Source organism: Pelodiscus sinensis, chromosome 10 (assembly GCF_052426305.1).
Source record: "Pelodiscus sinensis isolate ZL-2025 chromosome 10, ASM5242630v1, whole genome shotgun sequence".
NCBI classification, from domain to species: domain Eukaryota; kingdom Metazoa; phylum Chordata; order Testudines; family Trionychidae; genus Pelodiscus; species Pelodiscus sinensis.
In genome coordinates, this window is record NC_143061.1 from 53,140,468 (window position 1) to 53,166,100 (window position 25,633).

Below are 25,633 nucleotides of genomic sequence, written 5' to 3' on the forward strand. Positions count from 1 at the left end.
ATCCACCCCCAGCTCTGCGCTGTGTGGGCGCAACACGAACAGAGGGAGGTACCCGCACCGAGTCCAGGCTCCTTCCTGGTTTGGAATAGGGATGCAAGCGACTAGCCCCACCAAATAGCAAAGAGTTGCCCCCCCTTGACAGAGGCAGCAAGGGGGGGAGAGCAGGAGCCGGTTCCCCCCAGCACTGTCTCTGTGGGGGGTAGGGGGGTAGGAGAGCTAACCCCACTGGGCTTATCGATTTGCCGATGGAAAATCCATCGACTAGTCGATTAGCAGATGCAACAAAATGTAACGTCCCTAGCTGGGAAAAGGTGATCCAGAGCGGACTGGTGTGGGTCCCAGGCTCCCGAGGACCCAGGTTCAAATCCGCCTTTGGAGGCATTCAGCAGGGAAAAGTCTGTTTCTTCCAACCCGTGTTAGGAGATGGTCTTAAGAGACCAAGCCCAATATTTTTTCCTTTCCCGAACAGCTCAGGGAACACGAGAAGGGAGGGAAGTTGGAAATAAACAAGAGTCCATTAAAAACGTTCGATCCCCGCCCCCCCACACATCTGCTCCATCTTGTTGCTGACGCCTGCTCTCAATCCTGCCTTTGAGAGGTCACTGTATTTTTAGGCCTAAGGCGATTAGAGGATTTTCCGCTGGGCAGCGAGGCCCTGCGGTGTCCGCAGCCCACAGAAATCGCACCGTGGGTCACCGCAGCCAGTCCCCCGGGGCCCAGGGGAAAGCTTCGCCCCAGCCCACCTCGCTCGGCCGTGCGCTCGGGGAACTTTCGCCCCTGTGCGCTCGGAGGGGGGGGACAGTTGGTCTGCACGCGGCTCTGCAGCGGGCACCGGCCCGGGCAGGACTGCTGTGCGGATTAGGGGAGCTTAGATCTGGCAACATCTGTTGAGGGCCCGAGGCTTGTTCTTTCGAGACACGAAAGGGCCGGCAAGAGCAGCGTGTGGGCTGTGGCTCCCCTGCGCCCGCGGCTGGCAGCTCTGACGTCACACCACGCTCGTGCGCCGTTAGCAAGGCACCTGGGAGGGATCCTGGCACAGCTGATACCCCAGCTGTTCGGGAGAGGCCTCCTCGCACCGGGGCCCAGGCCGGCTGTGTGGCTCTGTCCGGGCAGGAGGCGCTACCTTCCAGAGGGCCTCAGCAAAGCCTGGGCAGCCCCCAACCGCCAACGGGGCCCTGGCGAACGCGGGCAGGGGCCTGGCTCCCGTACAAACCTGAGTCAATGCAGTAATCCCTGGGTTCCTGCTTAATGCCCATCGGCGACTGGTAGCCATGCCGCGGGGGGCCGGGCAGGCCCGGGGCCCCGTGCTCGTACAGAGGGTCGGGGTACTCCTGTTTGAATCCCTGAGGCGGGTGGGGAGCGGCCGGGACTATCGGCTCAGACATCTGCCTGTGGTAGACGGGGCGACTGTCCCCAGCAAGGCCCGGCGGAGGAGGGAACGGGTGGCAGGGCTCCGACAGCTGTCTCTGAAACCTGGAGGGGAGAGAGAAGGGGGGGGTGTCACTGTACGGCGAAACCACCCATCCCCCACTCCGCTGAGGCAGCCCTGCACTATGGGGGGAGCCTGCCCCTCTCTTTATCCCACCATGTCCCTCACCCCCCGCCCCCGTTTGCAAGGCCCCAGGGACCCTCCAGGGGACAGTCATTGACCGGAGGCTCCAGGCGTCACACGCGCCCAGGAGGAGACAAAAGCAGCTGCCAGGAGGGCCCTGGGGCTTTGGCCCGTGGCAGACCCAGGCAGGAGTCTTGGGGAGACGTGGGGGGAGGGGGCAGGGGCTGACCCCTCCAACATCCAGCCAGCCCCCAAGAGCGCCACTCCCCAGGCAGGGCGACGGCTCAGGAGGTCTAGTCTGTGCCACGGCTTCCCGGGCACTGCCCCATGAGCCCACCCTGTGCCAGTGCAGCTTGGCCCCTGCCTATGCCTGGCTGCTCAGTGAGCCACCGCCACAGGGCTGGGGACCGCGCGGGGCCCCCCCCGTCTCTCAGGGACGTCGGCCATCTTTGTGAGTGGGGCATTCGCAGTAGGTCAGTTTGGTCCTTCTCAGTAGGGCTGCTGGCCCCCACGTGCCAGCCCCTGGTCAGCTGGGTGCTGCCTGCCTGGAGGCAATTCCCACCGACGTGGCTCCGGCACCCACGGCCCACGTGGCTGTGACCTGGCATTTGAGCAGGCGAGCGAGATGGGGACCTGCCTCCCGAGCCCCAGCCCTGCCCCTTGTGGAGTTAGAGAGCCCCCCGAACAGGGGAGAGACCCTCCCCCCGGATCCTCTCCCCACACGCGGGCTAAGAAGCCACTGAAAGCTGCCAGGTGGGTGACGGCGGGGAGCCCGAGTTACCACTGGCTGGACCTGGTAGGGGGTACGCCAGGCAGGGGAGGAGAAAAGCATCTTTCCCCAGCTGCGATGCTCCAGAGGCCGAGCGCCGGGACTTGGGATAGATGCAGACAGCAGCCCGGCCTGGCCCCTTCCCCATATATCGCCTCTCCGCTCCGCAGCACCTTGAAAGGCCATGGCGACCGATCAGTGCCTTTCCCAAGCACCCAGGTCCCGTAACCGGAGCCCTTGCAGCTGCCGGGCCTGGATTACTCCACTTCCGACGGGCACCCCCCTAACCTTTCAGCCTGAAACCCTAGCCCCGCGCTGGTATGGCTTCTGCAGGAAGAGGCACTTCCGGATGGGCGCAAGCCAAGAGCCCCGGCATAGCTGGCCGGTCGTCTGGAGCGCACTGCCCTGCGGGCGGCAGGCCAGCGCCGTTCACGAGGACTGTGGGGAGGGGGGAGCAGAGAGACGGGAGCAGAGCTCTCCAGGGCGGTGGGCTCTGCGCGCGAAGCCCCGTGTTGACGGGCGTTCCTATGGTTTCCACTTGGGCAGATTAGCCAAGCATTTCGCAGCTCCTCCGGCTCAGAATAAAACCCGGTGCCCTGACCTTCGTTTGGCGACCTCCCCTGCCCGCCCGGCCTGCCCCTCCCTGGGACCACGCAGCCGGGGCAGCCAGCCGAGCGCCTGGCGACGGAGGTAGCTGCCCCCCTCGCTTTTCCCTCCCCCATCACATGCGTGGGGGGCAGCTACCTCAGGCGAAGGCACACGGGGGGTGCAGACTTCCTGCCCCCGAGCGAAGCACAAGGCCCAGCGAGGCCTTTAAAGCCGTCTCGGGAGCAGCTCCCGCGTAAGCGAAGGGACACGAGCAAACTGCTAGAACCGAAAGGATTTTGTGGCAGCCGGTCTGACTGCAGATATATCCCCCAGCGCTCGCCCCGGGGAAGCGGGGTGCGGGCTCCACAGAGAAGGCTCGGACACACAGCAAGGGGAAGGCTTCCAAGCCACCAGGGGCCAAGGAGGGTCAAACGTCAAGTGACTTCCACACAGGAGGGAGCGAGCCCATCTCCACAGACAGGAGCAGGTGGTACGGCCTGGGGTGCTGGAGAACTGGGTGAAGGGGAGACCATGGGGGGGGGGTTGCCTTGTTCTGCAGAACAGACAGGCGCTCCTAACAAGTCAGCCACACACACAAGCCATCCGCCTGGCTCGTGCAGGGAGGCGTCGCACGGTCCGCATGCCAGGTACTCATCCGGCTTGAGTTAGGCACGGGCCCTTCAGAGAACGGGGCGTAGTCCGTCAAGATACAGAATGGGCAAGGGGGTCACAAGCAGCGTTCCCTGTAAGCTGAGCACTTGGGCGGCCACCCAGGAGAGATTCAAATGCCGCCCAGCTGATTAGCACAGTGCCCAGAACTGGCAGCATGCGTTTCTACTGGTGGTGCACATCCACACATGATTCGGTGCACATAACAAAATTGATTCCACACCAGGATGGGAAAAAATCTCGGGGGGGAACATTGGTCACGATGCCGAAAGCGTATCTACAGATACGCGAGGCACGTTCTAAAGAGGAGAATCATCTAAAGCCATTAGTAAGTGAAGACAGACGCAACGTGGGAACGGCCGGCCGACAGTTTGAGAAAATCTCTTCCATTCCCACCCAGGCTCTTTGTGGTCCAAAGACCTGGCTGCTCCGCTTCCTAAGTCAAGTTAGCTGATGAGTCCCAGCCCAAGGACTGGCTGGCTAAGTTCTGCCACAACACTCCCAGCGGGCCACAATCCGTTCATTTATTGTAGCATCCGTCTACAGAGCAAACCGGCCAAGCCAACAGCTCCTCCCTGGAGGAAGCCTCTCGACAGGGTGGGAAGGGCAGTGCTACCAAGGCCAATGCCCTCTCTCTTTGGGGCACGGCCCAGCCAATCTCCAAGGCTGCCGACTGGTGTCTTTTCAGAGCGAAAAAGCCGCGGCGAGCCCCAGTCGTTGGAGGGTGCTGCGGCAAAGGAAGCTTTCAATATTAATGCTGATCATTTCGGCAACAGAGCAAAGCGCCGGGAGAGGAGCCCTCTGGCCAGGGATCCAAGACAGAGCGGGGAGAGGGCTCTGGAGAGCAACGCCCCATAGAAAACTATTCCCCCACTAAGTCCTCCAAACACGCCATGCGGGGCCTGAGCCGCACGGGTCCTCTCGGCTAGGGGCGTCGACAGCATCACTGAGCATGCTCCGCACGAGCCACGCAGCAAACCCAACCCCGCCCCGCCACACGAGCAAAGCTAACGCTGCTTACCTGTGCTCCGGTGGATACTGGTGTTCGGGCATCATCTTTGGCATGTGCATGGGCTGATGCGGTGGCCGGGGCATGACGAAGGTTTGCTGCCGGGGCTCCTGCAAAGCGTGCGGGGCAGACGGAGGAGCCCCCCGCAGCGGGCCTGCGGGGGCCACATGGGCCGAGGCCTGCGCTGCCGCCGGGGGAGGGAGGGAGGAACCCGGCTGGGCAGGAGACACGGGGGTGGCCGGTGGGGTTAATGGCTTGAACCCAGCTGGGGGCTTCCTGTCGTAGGCACTGCGTGGAGAAGATGGAGAAGCAGTGAGCGCAGTCTGACCACGGCTGCTTGGACCCCCCTGGTCTGTCTGCATTTCTGGGGCCGCCCGATCGCCGGCGGGCCTTTGGGCTTGCCGCGAGCCGGCAGCTGGACCGACCTCGGCCCTGTCACGCCGACAGTGAACACACAGCTGAGCATCGGCAGTGCCCACGAGCAGTCGGACGGCGCTTGGAGGCAGCCGTGCCGCGTTCATTTCCTGCCCCTACACGCAGTGCTAGCCAGGATCCCTGCAGCCCTCCGGATGGCCGAACGTCAACGTACACGGGCCCTCCAAAACCAACTTCTCCCACAACCAAACCCTAACGCGCAGGAGTATTTAGGGCCGTTTTCCCAGCTTCCACCGGCCGCGGTGATGGAAACACCCAGAAGTTGGCTGTTCTGTGCAGCCAGGCGTTGCTCACCCTTCTCTGGCTCTGGAGCGCCATTAGGAAGACGCTTGCTCTCCAAGCGAGCGTGCTTTCCCATCTCCCCACCGGCGAGGGGTTTTCATGAACTCGGGGCAGGCGGGAACATCTGTATCAAACAGACTGCCCATGCCTCCCGGGCCCCACAACACCCCCCACTGTCTGCTCCCCGGGGGCGAGCCCAGAGCTACCTACCAATAGGTGTAGAGGCACTTGTCTCCATAGGTAGCACAGAGAGCCTGTTCGCGGCTGCAGGACGGCGGCTCGGAGGAAGGGCTATGGAGCTCCCGCTTGATCTTGGTCGGAGGCGGGGCGTGGAGGACCACTGAAATCAGAAGCGGGAAGGAAGTGATTAACACGCACCGCAGCTTCGCGTGCGCCCTACTTGGGCCGGCGTGGATTTCAGCGCGTGCCGAGCCGGGCGGGAGAAGGAAGCGGACGGATACGTTCAGTACTTAGCTGCACACGTTAGTTCCCGCGCAACACAATACTTCCCCATCAGGGAGTCCTAGCTCATCGCATTCCAACGGAGGCACCTTTACGTTTCAAACCGGACATTTCAGGCCCTATTCTGGGACAGGGAGACGCGCTCACCGGGTCCCGCTGGGGAGGCCGGGCATACGGCAGGGCAGCCGGCCAAGCGGGAATACATGGACCCAATGGAGTTTTGGGCAGGCCTGTCTGATTGTTCCAGCACATCCTCGGAAGTCAGGAGCTTCCGGCCGAAGGAAAGCCGCCCAGGAGGGCCAAGGACCAATGCTCCGTTTCCCGCACAGAAGCGTTCCCAGTGAAGTGGCTGGGATAGCAGGGGATTCTAGGAACGGCAGCACCTTCTTGCTCAGCGCGAAGCAGCCAGCTGCAAAGCGCGATCTGGTTGTGCACTGGGGCTGGAGGAGATGGGCAGGGTTTATTCCCTAGCATAGAGCCGGTATCTCCCCGTGTGTGTGTGTGTGTGGGGGGGGGGGAACCCTTAATAGGAGACCAGCCGAATTCCCCCAGCTCTTCGCAATAATCCTGGAAGAGCTGGTGGAGCCCAGTGGCTCCCCACGCTGCGGAAAACGCTGCGACTTTTCCCTCTCTGCACCACTGAGATGCCACCTGTGGAACAAGAGAGGGGCCTGACCCCTCAGCAGTCCCCAGTGGCATGCCCTTGATGGCCACCGGCTCAGGATGGACAGGCCGGGCCGAGGCCCTCCGGCCGGCGTGAGGCAGGAGCTTGGGCCTGGTTTCCACGGAGCCCTTCCGACCTCGGCAGCTACGCCAAGCCTGCTGAGATGCCCCTGGGCTTTAACAGGAAGTGGGCCGCTCCCTGAGTGCCAGCCAGTCTGAGCCCCGCACACAACAAACGTGGAGACTGAGGCCCGTCGGGGCTACACAGTTATGTCGACCCAGCCACGTCGCTCAGGAGCGACAAATCCACCCAAGCTACCCCGGGCGCGGGCAGGGTGGACTGGCTCTGACGAGTTGCTCACAGCAATGCCAGTTAGATCTGCTCTAGGAAGAAGTAACTTTGCTGCGAATCCCGCTCTCGCTGGCTCCCACCACTAGGCCGTACTGCCCCAGCAGGAGTCCACGCAGAACCTCTCTTTGGGGGGAGGGATAGCTCAGCGATTTGAGCATTGGCCTGCTAAACCCAGGATTGTGAGTTCAATCCTTGAGAGGGGCTATTTCGGGATCTGGGGCAAATCTGTCAGGGATGGTCCTTGGTCCTGCTGGGAAGGCAGGGGACTGGACTCAATGACCTTTCAAGGTCCCTTCCAGCTCTAGGAGATAGGCAATCTCCATTCATTTCTCTAGTGCGGGACTCTCTGGTCGGGCAGCAGCTGCAGTCCTGCACCGTCGGGGACCCCATGGCTGCTCCAGCGTGGGAGCATTGACAAGGAGACATTGCTGGACTGGACCGGCGGTGGGAGCAGAGGCCCCAGATGGGGCACCAGCAGCCGAGGTCGGGAGCAGAGTTGAGTTCGTGAGGGGGTGGCGAGGGAGGCTGAAGGTTAACTGGGTAACCAGTAAGCACGTGCCTAACCGGCATGCGTCTGGCTAACCCAACCCTGCCCCACCCCAGCATGCCGCCGCCCACAAAGCATAGATCTGGTTAACGATCCCGGGCGGTTCGTACATCCCTCACGACAGTCCCCAGGATGCCAGGATGAGATCCAGGCTGTGGCATTGGGGCTGTGGCATTGGGGCAGCATTGGGCAGTATTTGTATAAGTGGATATTTGTCACCACACCCTAATTTGGATTCAAAGTTTAATCAGGAGCCCTCGGAGCAACACGGAAAGATGCCCAGCTGCTCCGGCGCGAGGACAGGAAGACTCAGCCCTGAACGGAGGCCGAGGATACGGGTGACACCTTTTACCAGGCAGCTTTGCCTCGCAGACAACCCCCCACTCAAACGCCTCCTCCCCAGAGCCAGCTGCAAACCAAGCCGCAGAGCCCAACGTCGAGCGGATTTTACAGCAAGGAAGCGTTCCCTCCAAAAGCGAGCAGCGCACCGACCCCCAGATGCCTTGTCCCGGGAACACCCTGGCAGAAGGACCGCGGAGGATGCTCGGAAGCGGTGGAGCTAAGCAAGCCGGAAAGGCGCACCTGTTGGCCAAGGACAGGCCTGCTCAAAACTTGGGGCAACCACGTTCTGAAGCAGCTCAAATGGGCGGCTCTGGTCTGATCTCCCCAGGATTCGAAAGGCAGGCGCAGCTAACAGGCGAGCAGGCTGGCGAGACCTGCCCCTGGGGTCGGGCCCCTGAGCCGCCCCCTGGATTTCACCTGGCTCGTTTCAGCTATAAAACCCACGCGTGGCCCTTTGGCGCCTGGGAGACTCACACAAGTATACGCAGTGGCACGAGCTTTCGTGGGCAACAGCCACGGGGGTCAGGCTTCCGGATGCGGTGGCCGTGACAGCCCAGCGAGGGGGACCCAGCCATGGGCAGGCATCTCCCGGCTCTCTGGCAGGGGGTGACCTTGGGTCCTGCTCAGTTATCTGATGCCGACGGCTCCTCTGGGACGGCTTTAGGTGACATCCGAGCAGGCGGCAGTCGGGGAGCCGAACGGGGGCGGGAATACGCCCAGCCTGGGCTCCGATAGCTCCGGGCCCATCTGAGCGCTGCTTTCCCCGCAGCCGTTACATTTGCTGCGGGGTATCTTGCCTCTCCAGGAGAGGCAGAAGCAGCCGCATCGGCTGGCGTCTTCAGGCCTGCGCCAGCTCTGGCGGCCGGAGGCGCTGCACAAGACGCTGGAGCAAAGCCAGTTCCTTTCACAGGACTTTCCCTCCCCGCTGTGCTTGGTCAGCCGCTATCGGTCCTGTTTCGGCCCGGGTCTGGTCTGCTGGGGAGGGCTGGGCAACTCCCCTCTGATCCGACTTCAAGGCCCCGAGCTGGGATGCCGTATCCCCCCTCTCCCGGCTGATAAAACCCCAGCCTGCGCGAATTGCGCCGAGACGCCGGCGGGCACCTAACCACGCTCCCCTACGTTCAAGGAGCTGTCCCCAAAAAACAGTGACCAGCAAGAGCTCCACGCAATCCTGTTCTGGCCTCGGACCTGCCTCCTCCCATGCCCGGGCTGGGCTTTGCCCCCCTCCCTCCTTCCCAGTGACAGGATCCCAGCAGACCGGGAGGTCCCAGGCCGGATCGCCTAGCAGCATGGATGGGCCGTCGGAGAGCAAGGCGCAGGAACTCTCCAGTCCAGGCGGAACCTCTCCAGTCCGGCAACATCCGTGGCCTGGCGCGGTTTGAGTCAGCCCAATGTCCACATTTCATGGGGGTGGACATTCCTCCATCCCAAAAAGTTGTCTTCAGCCCCCAGGCCTGGCTCTCGGAGCTCTGTGCTGTTGGTTAGCGCCAGTTTACCCCGGGATGTCCTCCAAGAGCCCAGCAAGCGGTGGCTGTGCTGGCAATGCTGCTAGGCACTCCTGACCTCCGTGGTCTGGCAAATTCTCCGGTTCGGCACCGGGCAGGTCCCAAGGGTGCCGGACTAGAGAGGTTCAACCTGCGGCGGATGGCAGAGCACAGCCAGGCCTTGGCGCCCAGGGAAGAACCGAGAGGCCCCCCCACCTCCTCTCTGAGTGCACCCCAGCAGCCAGGAGTCGGGGGCAGGCAGCAGGCAAGCACTGGAGGCCATGCAACTGCACAGGGGGAGGACCAGGAGTCCCATTTTTCCAGTAGGCTGCAGGCACAGCAACCCTCCCCCCCACTTGCACAGCAGTTGTGACAAATCCAACCCCCCTCCCTCCCCGGCCGATCGCTGGCCGTCTGAACGGGCACTTGGCTTTGGGGGAACACTGGCAGTGAAGGGAGACAGCTCACGACGGGGGGAGAAAACCCCCACGCCCCCGAGTCATTCAAAGGACAGGGCCCCTTGAAAAGCTCAGCCAGATCCCGCTTCCCCCGGCCGGCTCACAGAGCCCGGCCACTATATATAATTTTTTAAACCAACTAATAAATGCTTAGCCTATTTAATGTCTAAAAGCAGCCGCGCTAGGCAAGCGCGGACGTCAGAGGGCTTTACCCAGCAATGGCTGAACAAGACAGCCGGGCTTAAACAGCGGCGGAGCATTAACTCCAGGCGTCCGACACATCCCACGGGCACCAGGACCAGCCCCCCGCAGTGCATCGTGGGCCAGTGCCCCATCACGGAACCCCCTGGGCTCAGCTGGTACTGGTGAGGCTTCGCAGCGCAGCTCTCCAGTTCGCCCTCAGGCCGGGAGAGGCGGAGGCAGCTCCAGGCTTAGCTAATTAAGCTGGTCTTAAAAAACACACCACACCACACAACACATTCCCCGAGATCTGTGGGGTTTGCTTGGGCAGCCCCCTGAATGCCAGGCAGAGTAGATTTAAGGAGCCCCATTTCTCTCACCCCACGGGCCAAGGGGCTGTCCTCTGGCATATCTAGGGTTAATCCCCTCCCTCGGCGCAAGGGCCCATCACCCCTAGAGGCCTGGGCTTGCTGAGCAGCCGGGAAGCCAAAGGAAACGAATTTTGGAGGCGCTCCAGCTGCCCATCACGGGCCTGTTTCTCTTCGGCAGCCTCTGTGTTCTCGGGAGCGGGCTGTTTTTCCGCCAGCACAACAATGGGGCCTGGTTATTCATTGAAAAAGTCTGCAAGCGGGCACCGCCCTCCATTCACGACCAATTTGGAACGCTCCATTCATTCAGAGACCCAAAAAAAGCCCCAAAACCCAGGCCGCTCCCTCCCGCTCGGCGCTACCATTCAAGAAAAGGGAAACGACACTTAAGAGCATAACAGAGACCAGCTGTGCCCACAGAGGAGCCTGCGCACCGCACGACGTTTACATAAGGAATCCAAGCACCCGGCCCTCAGCGTCTCGCTCCAACCCGGCCGGATTGCGCAACGAGGGCCGGAAACGGCGGTCGGCTGCAGGGGACAGCGAGAAAGTTAAAGGCAGGCTGCTGAGTCCCACACAGAGCCGCTGGGTGCCAAGGCCTGGGCAAGATCTCCCTGCCTCCGGCCACACCTCCGCACCCTTGCTTTGGGGAGCAAATCGAAGCAGTGGGGACCCCCCGATCGCCCCGGCATGACGGGGGGAGCCAGCCCAACAGGGCAGCTTGGCTGGGGTGGGTGGGAAAAGCTCCAGAGCAGGGAAGGAGCGCAGAGGTCTCAAAAGCAGCAAGAGAACATCCGTGCAGGCGTGCAACCTTGCCAGTCTCCCGCTCAGCCCTAGAAGTAGACGCGAACCGTCCAACTCCAGCGTGGCTCAGCGCTCGCCTCTCGCCCCGGCGCTGTGGGGGTGCAGCCCCGCGACGTGCGCACGTCTCACCTGGCCAGGTGAGCGACCGCCCCTTCCACGTTCTGCTGCAACCTGGGAGCAGCAACCCTCTAGGAGCCACTGGTGAAAAGAACCCACCTGCCTGCCCAGCCGGGGGTTCACGACGGCGGTTTCTTACCGCCCGATGGTGCGTTCCACGATTCACACCTGAGCCCCCCCGCCCCCGTTCTATTGAACCCACATTGCCAGCCGGCCAGGGTACCCAAAACTAGAGACATCCCCTCCGATTCTTGAAAAAACCCTCTAAACTTTGCACCTGTCCTGCCCCCGTTCCCTAGCTCACTACAGCCTCCCGGGACCCTCGCACGGGGAGGGGGGGGGGGGTGAGTTGCTGTCAGAAAGGGAAAGAAATGGAGGTCGCCAACTATGTCCCGGACTGGTCTTTGCAGAGGGGGCCGACTATCCATGGGGCTCTCAACCTTTCCCACACTGCAGGGGGGAGGGATGGGGCCTTAAAGACGGGGTGAATGGAGTTACAAACCCCCGAGGCCCTAAAATAAATTCTATACATGACTCAGGGCAAGAATCCCAACCCAGCCCCGAGAGCTGATGCCATCTTGTCTCTCGGAGGAGGAGAATGAACGACACTTTTCAAGCTCTAATTGAAGCCTTCAGCTCGCCCACATTTCTCATCAGCCTCGGGCTTTGATTTTCTCGCTTGTAGAAGCCGGATCTGGCCCGGAGGGGAGGGGGGGAAGCAGAGTTAGGGTGAGCCATTCACAAGCAAGTTCAAGGGTACAGTCTTGGTCTAACCCTTCCCCCCCTCCCCTGCAGTATAACACCCCCAACGCCTGTCTCCGCTGCACTGACTTGGAAGGGATGCTCGGGACCCCAGTTTCGGCCCAGATCTCGATTCGGCAGAAAGAAGCTCCGAGAAGGGCCACTGAACAGGCGGATGTTCCTGGCTGGTTGTGCAGCTACCCCACGAAGGCAGTGAGCGCCGGTTAATAGGACCGGTCCGCTCCACTGGTTTCAGCTCTCCCAGCGGAGAGCAATGCAAGGCCAAACCATCCGGCACCCCGGCGCTCCCTTGGTTTGCTGGCACGTTTCACGGCTGTGGCTGAAACCGGCAGGGCGCCGAGACGCAGGGCCGGGGCTGCCGGAGGACACACGGCACGCCGCAGAACACCAGCTTTCGAGGTTTTAACCACAAACCCCTCTCTCCTCTGTAGCGAAAGCAATGTGACTTCATTCGCTGTCATGGCGGAAGGGGCCCCTGGGGCCGGAGGGGAGTTTGCACACGACAATCACGGATGCTTGACAGAGCACCACCAGCGTAACAGCCTGTTAGACGGGGTGGAGCCCGCACGGCAGATCCCTGTGTGCATCCATGAAAGCAACGCCACAGGGAACAGCCCTTAGGACCAGGCCCCCTGATCCCCAGCAGAGCGAAGGAGAATTTCTCCTGACCCCTAGACTAGGACACAGCTCGGCCTGGCAGACTTCCACTATAAATCCTGCAATTTCCACAGTGTTCATTGTAAAGCCTTTTCCCAACAGAATGATTTAAACGTTGTCAAGTGGGCAAAATTAGGGTTTTTAGTTTCACATGGCGGGAAGTGATTTGGGGGTGAGAATATTTAAAGACAGCAAACACCGATTCCAACGGGGGTGTTTTACAGCCACACGCAAACTTGTCCCATCTCAAAACATACGAAAAAAATATCCTTAAAAAAAAAAATCAAACAAGGTCTCAAGCAGCGTTTCTCTCCCATTGCCTCTCCGCCAGGGCCGGCATTAGGCTCAGTGCCTAGGGCCCACGATACTTTTAGGGGCCCAGAAACATGTTTTAATTTCTTTTAAAATCAGAAGAAAAAAAAAATGAACTTTTAGGGTCGAAGAAAATGTTTTAATTGTTTTCCTCACATCAGAAAAAAATGAAACTTTTAGGGCCCACGAAAATCTATTCAATTTTGCCTCAAACAGAAAAAAAAGTTGAAGTTATATCAAAAATAATTTTTAATTTTTTTTTTGAATGGAGGAAGGGGACCACGAAGACAGAAGCGTCTAAGGCCTACGAAAGTCACAATGCGGCTCTGCTCTCCGCAACTGTTGATCCTCACCAACGGAAATAAAGAGCAGCGGGTGAGTTTGAAAAAAAAAAAAAGAAAAGGAATCGAGGTGTACCCACAGCGGCCAGTTCGAAAGTGAAACCATTCCGCGCCTCGATGCGGCCCACGGTGCTGTGGCCTGGCCTCCCGTCAGGCTAGAGAACTCCAGCTTGCGGGGGGAGGAGAGCTCACCGAAAAGAGGTGAAATTAACAGCAAAAATGGGTAACAGCTTCCCTCCCCGGAGCCGCCTCCGCTGGGGCAGGCGAGGGGCGACGGAGAGAGCGAGCGAAGGCGTAACCCAGCCACGGAAGGGCGCCCGCTGCCACGGAAGGGTCACTACGGCACGTTCTGTCCCCCGGAGAGGCAGCTGTGCAACCGGAGAAGACCCCCGGCATTCCGGTGGCGGCGGCGGGGCGGCTCCTCCCCCAGCGGATAGCGAGAGGATTACCTCACGCCAGCGCATACGAGGGGGATGAAGCCAAACCGACCACACCCAAAGCCCGGCCAGTTCAGGACAGCAAGCCCCTCCCCCAGGTTAACGCCCCCGCCCGTCTCCGCAAGAGCAAACAAGCACCCACGTGCCCTGTGTGTGGACGCCACGTAGCAACAGGCCTAGGAACCCCGGCGTTCCCCACCAGTCTCTATCCGCGGCGTGCCGAGGCACCACGGCCTGTGTGCTCTCCGCACGCCCCTTTGTGCTGCTGGGCCGTTCGGCCGGCAAAAGGGAAGCTGCCGGGGGCAAGGCCACCCTCCAGCCCCAAGGAGGCTGCAAGCGGGGGCAGTTCAGGCCCCACCACAATCCGGGGCACCACGTAATTCGTGCATTAGGAGAGGGCTGCGTTTCCTCCCTCTCTCTAGCCAGTGGTGGAGAGAGGGAGAAGGCTGCCAAGAAGCCGACACTGGCTACTCCCAGCCTTGCCAGAGAGCCCCCCCATCTCACTCCTCCCTCGAGGGGTTCTGAAGCCCCTGGCCCAGGAGGCCTGGAAGCACCCCAGGACAGGCTCCCAAATGCTGCTTGGACCCCTCCGCCCCCCCCCACGCTTACCTAACTCCTCCAGACCTCTCCCTTCAACTCACACTTCGGCTCCACAGCAGCCAGCTGCCCGGTGCAGGCCCCGGGTTTCCCCAGGCAAGACGGCGGTGGCACCGCAACCACGTACAGCCCCCCCCGCCTTCCTCTTCCCCCTCTGCCTCAGGCGCTCTAGGTCCCCAGGGCGGGAGGAGGAAGTGCCTTAGCCTTAAGAAAAATTCCGCAGAGCCGGTGGGCACCGCTACGCCATAAAACCGAGATGTGGATTTGCCTGCACGAAGCTCATTTCAGGTTCCATGGAACCCCCCTTTGCTCCATCCTCTTCTGCAGGGACAGGACGCAGTTTAACGACCCGAGCCTCTTCGACCCACAAGCGCACGTCCCTCCGCTCGCGCCACAGCCCCCAGGAGCGGCCCTTTGGGCTCTCGCTATACTCCTCCGGCTCCAAGGCACAAGGCTGCCGAGAGGCCCCGACAGAGTCTCTCCCCAAGAGAGCCCCCCTCCCACACCCACACGGCAGTTTGAACTGCCCCGGGCAAGAACCGGGCTGGAATGTCAACCGCGACCTGTGTGCCCGACTCCCGGCTGCCTTTCATCGCGAGGCAGCCGAACCCCTGGCCGGCGGGAGCCGCGGCGTGGCAAGCTGCCCGCTCGCTCCCAAGCAATCACAGAGCGGTAATTAACGTGCATTTGCGCCAGCCTGCGATCCCGGGCGGCGTGCTGTGACAAAGTCGAAGCAAAGAATCTGTTCGACCGCAGGCTACGCTCGATTCGGTAGCAGGATGACTTAGCACAAAGGCCTATTAATAAAACACCCTGGCGGTATTTATGTTTGCAGCTAACAATCCAGGAACATCCTACTTTGATTTGGCCTCTGATGCCAGCCCGGCTGGTCCAAAACACACCCCGAGAGGTTATACAGACCAGCCGTTTGCTGCACAGAAAAGGGGGGAAAAATATAGGTGCTCTAACGGGCTCAGGTGTTTTCTATCAGGCGCGGTGAGTAAGGAACAATTCCCGCTCTGATGTAATTCACCAGGGACTGCATTTTCATCAATCGTCTCTTCAACATGTCTGCTTGCCAGTGACTAATGCACACTGCTCGAGTTTCACCAGTCAGCTTTGCCCTTGACCATCTCCCTAAGCTACAACTCGGGAAGTGCGGTGGCTGTCAAGGCCACCCCAGAGACACTAGCGAGCCAAGAAGCGCTGCACCTGCGTTCCTCCTGGAGTGAGCCTCAAAGCTATTGTGCGACAGGCAGCGAGTGGGTGTACAAGAGAACCCCAGAGATCTAAGGACCCAGTGCTACACTATCTTCACACAGCTGCGTAGTCAAGTCAGGGGGCTTAGACACACAGCCCCGCCTCGGCTCCAGGAGCCAACGCCATGCAAGCCCGCATGCGACCTTCCTCGAAAGCCTGGCCCATGACAAGCGCGCGCAGAAAAACAGTGGCACGGTGATACGGGAGGGAACAGTGGCGTGGCATTTTGCAGAACATTCACTTCCATCAGCGAATCAACGCATTTCCCAGCAAAACCCACAGAGTTACTCACAGTTATCGGACGGAAAATCCGGGACAAATTGTTCATCGTCAGGAACTTGGGCTGGAAAAGAAAGACGCGGCTGTCAGAGGCGCGAGTTGCTCCAAAGACACACCCATTAGAACAGGGGCGGGGAGCCTTGTTTGAGTTGGGGGCCGGTGACCCACAGAAATCAGCCGGGGACCACACACACAGCCATGGGCGGATAGTGGGGGACTGGAGCATCAACACAGGCTCCCCAATGTTGGGGGGCGCCCTGAGCCTCGGGGGCCAGATCCAGACAAGCTGAGGGCCGCATCTGGACCCCGGGCCTGAAGTTCCCCACCCCTGCATTAGAAAGTGCTATATGGAATGAGGGCCGAGATGAAGACTTACCTTCAGCTAACCATGCCTCCTGAAGTTGGCTGAGATCTTGGAACAGCTCTGAAACAAAATAAAAGGATTGTGTAGGACAGCTCCAGAAAGATTCCACTCGTACGAAGCAAAAAGGCAGTAGCCACAACTTCAACTGAATCTCAGTGAAGAGCAGGACACGTAGCTAACCTTCTGAATCATGCGCCAGATCCGTGTCCAAAAACTTCCTTTTTCTATCCGTCACTGGCCGGCCTCGACACTCCTCCGGGCAGGGCTGCTGAAAGAGAGAGCGTGTATTTCCATGAAGGACACGGCCAGCGTACGGCAGACAGCCCCTACTAGCCAAAGGCAGGAAACCTCATGGCAGGAGAGATGAAACACAACAAGGACGCGCGAGGCAAACGGGACTTACCCCTGGGACCATGAAAGGGACTTGCTGATCATAGAAGCCGTCCATGGTGCTTCCGATCTCTTTAGTATCCCCTTGAATGTTTTCAGCATGGAAGCCAAGTCCAGAGAAGGAGGCGTTTCTTCAAGTTGCTGCTCTGGCGGATCGAACGCTGAGGAACAAAAAAGATGCAAAGCATCAAGATCCGCCTTTAAGCCTGCCCAGACTTCCCCGTCTCTAATGGCATGGAATGAACCCTGCCTGCGAGCTTTAAAGATTAACTGCTGGGCTCAATTAACACACACACAAACACGCTATGTTTAAAGACTAATCCATTTACTCTCTGATATTTTCTCCCCTTGCCAATTAACTTGCTATGATTGATCATCTTCAGCCACAAGTTTCTCCTCTATAACTTCACTTCTAGCTGGAACAAAGAGGTCATAACCTGTGCTTTGTGATGTCACAGAGTTACCATGGAAACTGCTGTGACATCACTAATGATTGATTGCAACTGCTTAAAAGCAAGCATATGGGCCAAGGCGTGGATTACAAGCAAGCGATCAGATTGCCCAGAGTACAAATATTTTCTCTCTACATGGCTAAAAGATAGCTATAAATAGCAACACGTCCATGGAAAGTAAGTCCCAGTTTACTTAACGATATGAAAGAGCTAATCTATCAGAAGACAACAGAAAACAAAGTTTAACTCTTCTGGGTACTTCCAGGGGAAGACAATCCTTTTCTAGGAAGCATCTCAATGGAATAAAAATTATTGTTTCAAGAAAAGCACTTGCGTCTTCCTGAGCCCCTCACGGGCTGTTCGAGAAGTTAAATCCTCAATAACAAAAAGCAACTGTTTTCTACATGTTCAGTGACACCGAAGCCAACCCGAAGTGGAAAATCACTACTCCCTCGTGCTGTTGATGCAATTCTTGCCGCACCAGAAGCTGGGCTCTTGTAAATTAATCAAAGAGCAACTTTTGCTGAATTGCTTTTTGAAAACCCGGGGTAGTTGCAGTGTGAAATGGAGAGCAAAATTGTCGTGCCTCTACATTTTCAGCAGATTTTTTTTAAAGCATATGCCTTCCACTTCCCCTCTCCATAAACAGAAATAAGGAATTTAGTCGTTAAATATTCAGCACGCAGCGAAAAAAATGTACACCACAAGTTTCATAACACCTAGGAGGGGAGGGAGTTTTCCAGCTTCCACATCCAAAGAGCATTCATCGTGTCTTACAGCCTGAAGCCCGCTCTTAAAATGTCAGAGTCCTGCTCCAACACACAGCCGTGCAGGAAAGAAGGCAAAAGAGACGCCTCGAATCCAAAACTCCTTCCCAACTAGGCTTGGGCCCAGTTATTTCATAACAGCAGCATTTTTAGACCTCGTGTATTTAGCTCAGCCCCTTCCTTGCCTGTTCCCTTCTCTGTGCCCCCAAGAAAGTTTTAACACAGCCAAACAATACAATTAGCATCCCCTCCCCCACAACACAAAACTGGCCTTAGCTTTATGAATGGAAGAGGGAGCAGCAGCAGGTAGAGTGTAACTGGATCCCCAGCGCAGGGCCCCATTCACAAAACAAGGCACACACTTCCCAGCTTTCCCCATTCATGAAACGCCTTCAGATGAGCCCCCCGCCCCCACAGCCCTAGGAGAGACACTCAGCCCCCACCCCCGCGGTTTGAGGGAAGCTCAATGCTTCATTCACACAAAACCCAGCTTCATTCACAAATCGCCCACATTCGCAGAGCAGCGAGCAGCCGCGGCCAAGCTTAGCCATTTCGCCAGGCAGCCTCCAGCTACAACGGGCGGCCGCGCGCCCCTACACTCCAGCCCCATCCACCTGCGCCCGCCCCCACATGCTGTGCACCCCAAAACCTGCCACCCCGAAAACCTTATAGCCACCACCTGCACACCCGCGAACCCTCGTGTACTGCAAACACGCGAACCCCAGGCTCCCCCAAATCTACCTCTAGTGCCCCATCGTACCCCCAGCTCCAGCCTCCTGCGCCCCCGCCTGCACCCCCAAACCTTGCGTGCTTTTTCTAGCGCTCCCAAACCTCGTGCCCCCTGCATTCCCACCCTCTGCATCCCCATCCCTGCGCGCCCCCCGCCTACACCCCAACCCCGTGCACCTTCCTCGGCACTAGCACCTCCCCCCGCACCCCCTCTGCACTCCAACCCCCGTGTGCCTTTTCTGGCACCAGTACTCCTGCAGACTCCCCTCTGCACCCCATGCCCCCTTCTGCACCCCAACCCCCGTGCGTCTTTTCCGGAACCAGCACCCCTCGCACCCCCATCCCCTCTTCTGCACCCCAACCCCCGTGAGCCTTTTCCGGCACCAGCACCCCCCGCACCCCATCCCCGCTTCTGCACCCCAACTCCCGTGAGCCTTTTCCGGCACCAGCACCCCCCGCACCCCCATCCCCGCTTCTGCACCCCAACCCCCGTGCGCCTTCTCCGGCACCAGCACCCCCCGCACCCCTCTCTGCACCCCACCCCCGCTTCTGCACCCCAACCCCCATGTGCCTTCTCCGGCACCAGCACCCCCTCTGCACCCCCATTTCCCCCTTCTGCACCCCAACCCCCATGCGCCTTCTCCAGCACCAGCACCCCCTCTGCACCCCCATCCCCGCTTCTGCACCCCAATCCCCATGCACCTTCTCCGGCACCAGCACCCCCTCTGCACCCCCTGCACCCCCATCCCCGCTTCTACACCCCAACCCCCGTGCGCCTTCTCCAGCACCAGCACCCCCTCTGCACCCCCATCCCCGCTTCTGCACCCCAATCCCCATGCACCTTCTCCGGCACCAGCACCCCCTCTGCACCCCATCCCCGCTTCTGCACCCCAATCCCCGTGCGCCTTCTCCGGCACCTGCCCGCCGCGCCCCGCCTGCACCCCTCCCTCGGGAATGGCTGCGGCCGCGCCCCGGCCCGCGCTCACCGAGTCCCGCAGCCCCTCGCCGCCGCCGCCGCGGAATCGCTCGCAGCCAGAGTCTTTGGGCTGCCAGAACCCGAGCGGCCTCCTGAGCCCGCCCCCTCCTGTTCCTATTGGCCCACAGACCCTCCAGCAGCCGTCAATCACTGCTTGTTTACCCTTTCAGCCGCCCAATAGCGCGCGCCGCTGCAATGCCTCCCGTGCTGATTGGTCCCAGCGGCCCATCGGCGTGTTCTGCACCCGCCTCCTCCCAGTACTAATATCCATAATGTGGTCTTCGGGGAGCGCCAGCCAATCGGCGCGACCTGATTTGCATAATCACGGAGAGAACGTTTTTCATTCATAAAAAAACGCGTCCTGAGGGGGAGGCCGAGCGAAGGAAGGATTTAAAGGGACAGCGCCCCGCCGAGACACCACCAGATGGTCGTTAGGCTTCAGAGTGAACGCAGGGGCCTCTCTGGGCCCTTTTACCGACCCGCCAGGCTACAGACCCTGGATGGTGCCGGGGAAGTGCCCTGAACCCCCAGCACCAGCGCTCAAACCCTGCAGCTACTGAGGGCTGGTAGGGGGGCACCAGCCCCGTCTCCCTTGGAACAGCTCACAGGCTGGCGGCGCCAGCACAGTGCCTGGCCAGGAGTCAGGGTAAGAGTCTTGCCTGAGTATTTTCTATGCCGGAAATAGCTTACATCAAGCAGCGTAGGGCCTGGCCAGATGAGAGGCCAGTAAAATCCACTGACCCCCACTCTGAATTTTCTCAAGCTGGGTTGAGAAATAAAGGAGAGAAGAGACGATTCCCTCCAGATACAGGCAGTTTGGGTCAACCCTTGTCTCAGCCTTCCCCTTCCCTAACTGGAAAAACTGAGACAACAACGAATAGTCCTGCAGCACCTTAGAGACGAACAAAACCTGTTGGGCACGGCCACGCTACCATCTACAACAGGGGTCTCCAACCTTTGTAAGCACAAGATCACATTTTGAATTGAAGTGCAATCCAGCATCTCCCTCAAACCCAAACACCCTGCCCCGCCTCCTTCGTGCTCCTTCTCCGAGCCCCTTCCCTGCTCACTCCGGCCTCCCTCCCTTTCACCAGGCTGGGGCAGAGGGCTGGGGTACAGGCTCTGGTCTTGGGCTAAGGGATTTGGAGTGTGAGGGGCTCTGAGCTGAGCCTGGGGCAGGGAGTTGAGGTACAGGAGGGGGCTCAGAGTACAGGCTCTGGGAGAGAGTTTGGGTCCAGGGGGATCAAGGCTGGGGGGGGCAGGTGGGGGTTCATGACTGGGGCGGGGGTTTGGAGCTGGCTCTAGCTGGGCCCTGTTTACCTCTGGTGACTCCTGGGTGGGGGTGCAGTGGGGCTAAGGCAGCTCACCTATGCCCTGGCCCTGGCCCACTCCCAAAAGCAACCAGCAAACCCCCTCCCAAGTCCTGTTGTGCGCCCCCCCATTCTGTGGAGATAGAATACAGAGTGGGGGGGGCACCCTGACATCAACGCCCTTCCTCTCTCTTCCCTGCTCTGCACAGCCAGCAGGAGGCTGGCTGGGGGGGGGGGGGATACCTCCAAGGCAAAGGGCAGCAGTGGGGGGAGGGACAGCTGAATACCAGCACTTCACAGCCTCTTGGCCAAACCAGTGAGGATCACCGGTCAGAGGCTCCAATCTCTACCAGTCGATCCCCATCCCCTGGTTGGTGACCACTGCTCTACGTGTTTTGTCAGTCTCTAAAGATGCTGCAGGACTATTTGTTGTTTTTTCAGTTTTCCCAGTTACAGACTAACACAGCTCCCCCTCTGAAACCCTTCGCTAACTGTTCCCGGTTGACAGGCGGGAGGCCAGGGCTGAGAAAAAAAACAGGTGATTGCCCTTGTAAAATGAGTAGTGCTTGGAGTAAATCTGCGATCAATTTCCTAAGGCAGCGTTTTGCTGGCCAGCTGCTATGGTTCACTTCTGAGGGCGCCTTCCTCGCTTATTTAAATAAACAAATACACGGATAATCTCACGAATGATAAAATTGGGGGGAAAGGGAGGTCGGAGACGGCAGTGGTGAGACACAACCCTGCCAAGCTCACACTTGCGTGAACGAGGGCACGTAGAGCGACCCCCTTGGCTGGTAATAGCTAGAAGGCCGCCATCTTTTGTTTACGGTCCAGCTCGCTCCGTCCCAGAGCGCCTTTGCTCCGGATTTTCTGAAATGCCAGTGCTTAAGTTCCTTCTGCGTGTGCTCTGTCCATACCTACAAGTGTGTAGTTTACGGAGCTCGTCACTTTCTGCTTCATGCGCTACCCATGCTTCACCTGACAGAGTTTGCAATTGATTGTCCTTTGGACACGGGTCACATGGATCGGAAGCGGATAGATTTGTATTGGCTTCTCTCTGTGAGTTTTGGGAACCCTCACTGTATTTTTATAGCGTGGCAAAAGAAAAACTCCAATCATTCATTGTTTTGGAGTCAAAATGAGAATGGATCTAGAGTTTTCATATTGACTGATGAAGGAATCCTTGATGAACGGATGTTACTTTGAAGCAACGCTGCCGACGCGGGTTAGTTAGAGAATTAGTCTGTTTTTACAACTGCGCCTTTTATGCACTTCTAAAGCGTTTGGGTTTCTATAGTCAGTGTCCCTTCTGTGAAAATAATAATGGGGTTTACGGGATGGGGCCTCTTGGATTGCCATAGGGCAGGGCGGCCGGGTGTCATAATCCAGCCCTGTGTATTCTTAGTAAAAGTCAGGGCCAAGTCATGGGCATTACGCAGTCAGGAACCCCAACCCTGTTCCTGACTTTCACTAAGAATACACTGCGGGGGGGCTGGGGTGGGGGGAGGCAAACAGAGCACTGGGCTTGCAGGTCTCCAGCCAGTGAGCACGTACACACACACACACACACACACACACACACACAGACACACAGATGTGCACACACACACACACACACAGTGACACACACACATGCACAGATACACTAACACACTGACGCATGCACACGCACATACACTGACACACACACAGACACACACACACACACACGCACATATACCCCCTAACACACACACACACGCACATACGCTGACACATATGCAAACACACACACTGACACACACACAGAAAAACACACTGACACACATGCACATACTAACACACACTGACACACACACACTGATACACAGATGCACACTCTGACACGCGCACACATGCATACACATACGCACATACGCTGACACACACATGCAAACACACACACTGACACACTGAAATACAGACCACACATGCACACACTAATACACAGACACACACTGACACACACACACATACTGATGCACATACACACCCTGACATGCACTGACACACACATACTAATGCACACACACACACACACACACACACACACATACACACACACACCCTGCACCTGCAATACGCACACATTGCCTACTCTGCCAGGGAATTGCCCCCTTCTGCGGATGAGCTCACAGCTCACAGCCCAGCAGTGCGCCCATGCACAGGGCAGTCACAAGCCCAGCACAGAGGCCTCATTGTGAGGGGTAAGTGTGACAGCAGAGGCTGGAGGAGACAGAGGCACCCAGGGCCCAGCCGAGCAGAGGCCCTGGCACATCCCTGGGCACACGCTCGCTGTCGTGTCTCTCTTGCCGGGCGCACAGCCCCACCGCTCATTCATCCGCCAGCAGCAAGGGGCAGGCCCCAGGACCCCCCATCGTAGTCGGTCCAGGCAGCCCAGCCGGCACGGACTCCCCCAGCATCACGCCTGGTGGCATGTGCCACTTCTGGGCCTCACTGGCTTTGCTCCACGAGACCCTTCCCCTCCCATGCCAGCGCCCGCGGCAGAGCGGGCAGCACAGCTCTGACTGCGGCCCACAAGGTGTCACCCCACAGAGGCAGGGCCCCACAGGGTTGTGGATTCGCTTCAAGACAGAGGCGCTTAGGGGTCGTTGCTTTTATTAACCTCACTGCGTCTCTACTGTTACAGGCTTAATACTGCCAGAGGGTTGCATGGCTCCTGCAAAGCAACACGCCAATAGCACAGGCAGAGCAATGCACACGAGGGTAACAGGCACTTGGAAACGCTTACGCCCCTTCAGTCTGCGGGGAGTCCCGTCCCGGTCACCTCGCACCCAGCTGCAGTGGACATGGCTCCAGCTAGGGGGAACCAGGGCACCCTTCGAGGTCTAGGTCCCTGGTGAGACTCAGCTAGCCAGCATAGGGAGTTGCTGGTGAAGGCCGTCTGATAAAGAACACCTGGTATTTTCACCAGCAGGGCTCGTGGCTGGCCTAGAGGAATACAAGTTTAACCCCTGCAGGCCTACATATGGCTTTTATGTGACACAAGGGAAGCCACTAGGGCACTGAGCACCTCAGCAGAGTCTAAGCTAGCTCTGCTAATTAGCCCGGCACAACCTCCCCTTGCCCATTGCTAGAGAGAAAACGGGTGTTTAGATCCACCAGCTGGCAGGTGGCCCCCTCTTGCTCCTAGCTGGAAAGGACAATGGTTCTAGACACAAGGAGTCCTGGGTTCACAAAGGGCATTCTTCATCAGCCCTTATCCATAAATAAATTAATGGGAAGTAGATAGCAACTGGTATAAATTAGAAACTATGAAGTGTAGGAAAATGATAAAGGAAGCTAAAGACACTAGGAAAACTCTATGGCTGGCTAGGCTATGATAAGAAGGAGTTTTTACAGTGCATTAGAATCAAAAGAACAGCTAGCAATGGTAAAGGTCCATTACTAGATGGAGTGACAAAATTATTAATGAGGCCAATGTTCAATAAATATTTGTTCTCTGTTTGGAACATAGCAGCATAGTGTATTTAAAATTCCAGTCCTTTAGTAACTAAGGAGGAAATTACCTTCTATGAGGGATGCATATTTTTAAATCATCAGGCTCAGAAAATTTGCACCCAAGAGTCCTAAAAGAGTTGGTTTAGGAGTTGGTTTCCATGTAGATTAATTTGTAATAACTCGTGGAATTACTGGAGATGGTCCCAAAGATTGCAAGGGTGCAAATGTTGTGCCAATATTCAAACAGGGAATGTGGGCGGACTAGCATAACAATAGGCCAGTTAGCCTGACATCAGTCCCAGAAAACATAACGGAAAAGCTGACCCAAGATTCAATGAATAAAGAATTCAAGCGTAAGACTATAATTAACGCCAATGTGGTTTTATGGAAAATAAGTCTTGTCCAACCTGATTTCTCTTGCTCCAGCTGCTAACTGGTCAAAAAGGAAGCGGTGAGGTGACTTGATACAAGTGTGTCGGTGTCGTCAGAGGGAGAAACGGCCCGTATTAAAGGTCTTCAGTTGCAGGGAAAGGCAGAACCACCACCCTGGGCTGGAAGCTGCAGTCGGCCAAAGCAAGAAGTGGGACCGATATTTCCCAGGAGACGAGTCACCATTGGAAGACCTGGAAGTGGGGACGTCACCAGCTCCTGGGCCTTTTCCTCCAGCCGGGGGGCCTTTCTCCAAACTCAGGGGATGGGGTGGGGGGGGGGGGGGGGAGTTTCAAAGGCCTAGTTCCAGCCTTGGCTTCTATGAACCTCCTGCAGCCAGATCCCAATTCTGGCATGAGCAGGCCCCCTGGCTCTGCAGTAGGGGAGTGTGTGGCACACACAGGCACATGCACACAGGCGTTCTCGCACGCACACAAGCAGACGTTCTCGCACGCACACACAAGCAGACGTTCTCGCACGCACACAGGCAGGCGTTCTCGCACGCACACAGGCAGGTGTTCTCGCATGCACACAGGCAGGCTCTCTCGCATGCACACACAGGCAGGCTCTCTCGCATGCACACACAGGCAGGCTCTCGCACGCACACACAGCCAGGCGTTCCTGCACGTACACAGACAGGCATTCTCCCACGCACAGCCAGGAGTTCTCACACGCGTACACCGGCAGGCGTTCTTGCACACACAGAGGCAGGTGCTCTCGCACGCACACACAACCGGGTGTTCTTGCATGTACACAGACAGGCATTCTTGCACACATGCACAGGCTTTGCTTGTGTGTGTGTGCAAGACCACCTGCCTGCGTGTGCGCACAAGAGACTCTTTTGCGTGCGCGCACACACACACACACAGGCATTCTCGCATGCACACACAGGCATGCATTCTTGCACACACAGCATTGGGGGAAACCCCAGGCCTCTGCTGAGATCTGTTCTTCTGTCCCTCTGAGCATGGACTGTTTTCTGAAAGCCCTCACCAAATACTCAGTGCTGG

General features: G+C 58.4%; 1 protein-coding gene across 4 annotated transcripts in view; it reads right to left on the reverse strand.

Moving 5' to 3' along the window:
- ETV5 (ETS variant transcription factor 5) overlaps positions 1-19,539 on the reverse strand; it is a 28,812-nt gene extending 9,273 nt beyond the window's left edge. Inside the window, exons 1-8 of one of the 4 annotated variants that reach the window (XM_075937335.2) lie at positions 19,415-19,539; positions 16,494-16,641; positions 16,271-16,355; positions 16,103-16,150; positions 15,740-15,790; positions 5,515-5,644; positions 4,600-4,875; positions 1,214-1,473 (exon numbers count right to left, since the gene is read on the reverse strand). In XM_075937335.2, coding sequence (XP_075793450.2) covers positions 1,214-1,473; positions 4,600-4,875; positions 5,515-5,644; positions 15,740-15,790; positions 16,103-16,150; positions 16,271-16,355; positions 16,494-16,538 — 895 coding nt within the window. In that variant the 5' untranslated portion in view covers positions 16,539-16,641; positions 19,415-19,539. Of the gene's footprint in view, positions 1-1,213; positions 1,474-2,345; positions 2,408-4,599; positions 4,876-5,514; positions 5,645-15,739; positions 15,791-16,102; positions 16,151-16,270; positions 16,359-16,493; positions 16,642-16,809; positions 16,985-19,414 lie in introns of those variants that run through there. The other 3 variants (XM_075937333.2, XM_075937334.2, XM_075937336.2) reach the window with 3 other exon arrangements.
- Positions 19,540-25,633: the final 6,094 nt, after the last annotated feature.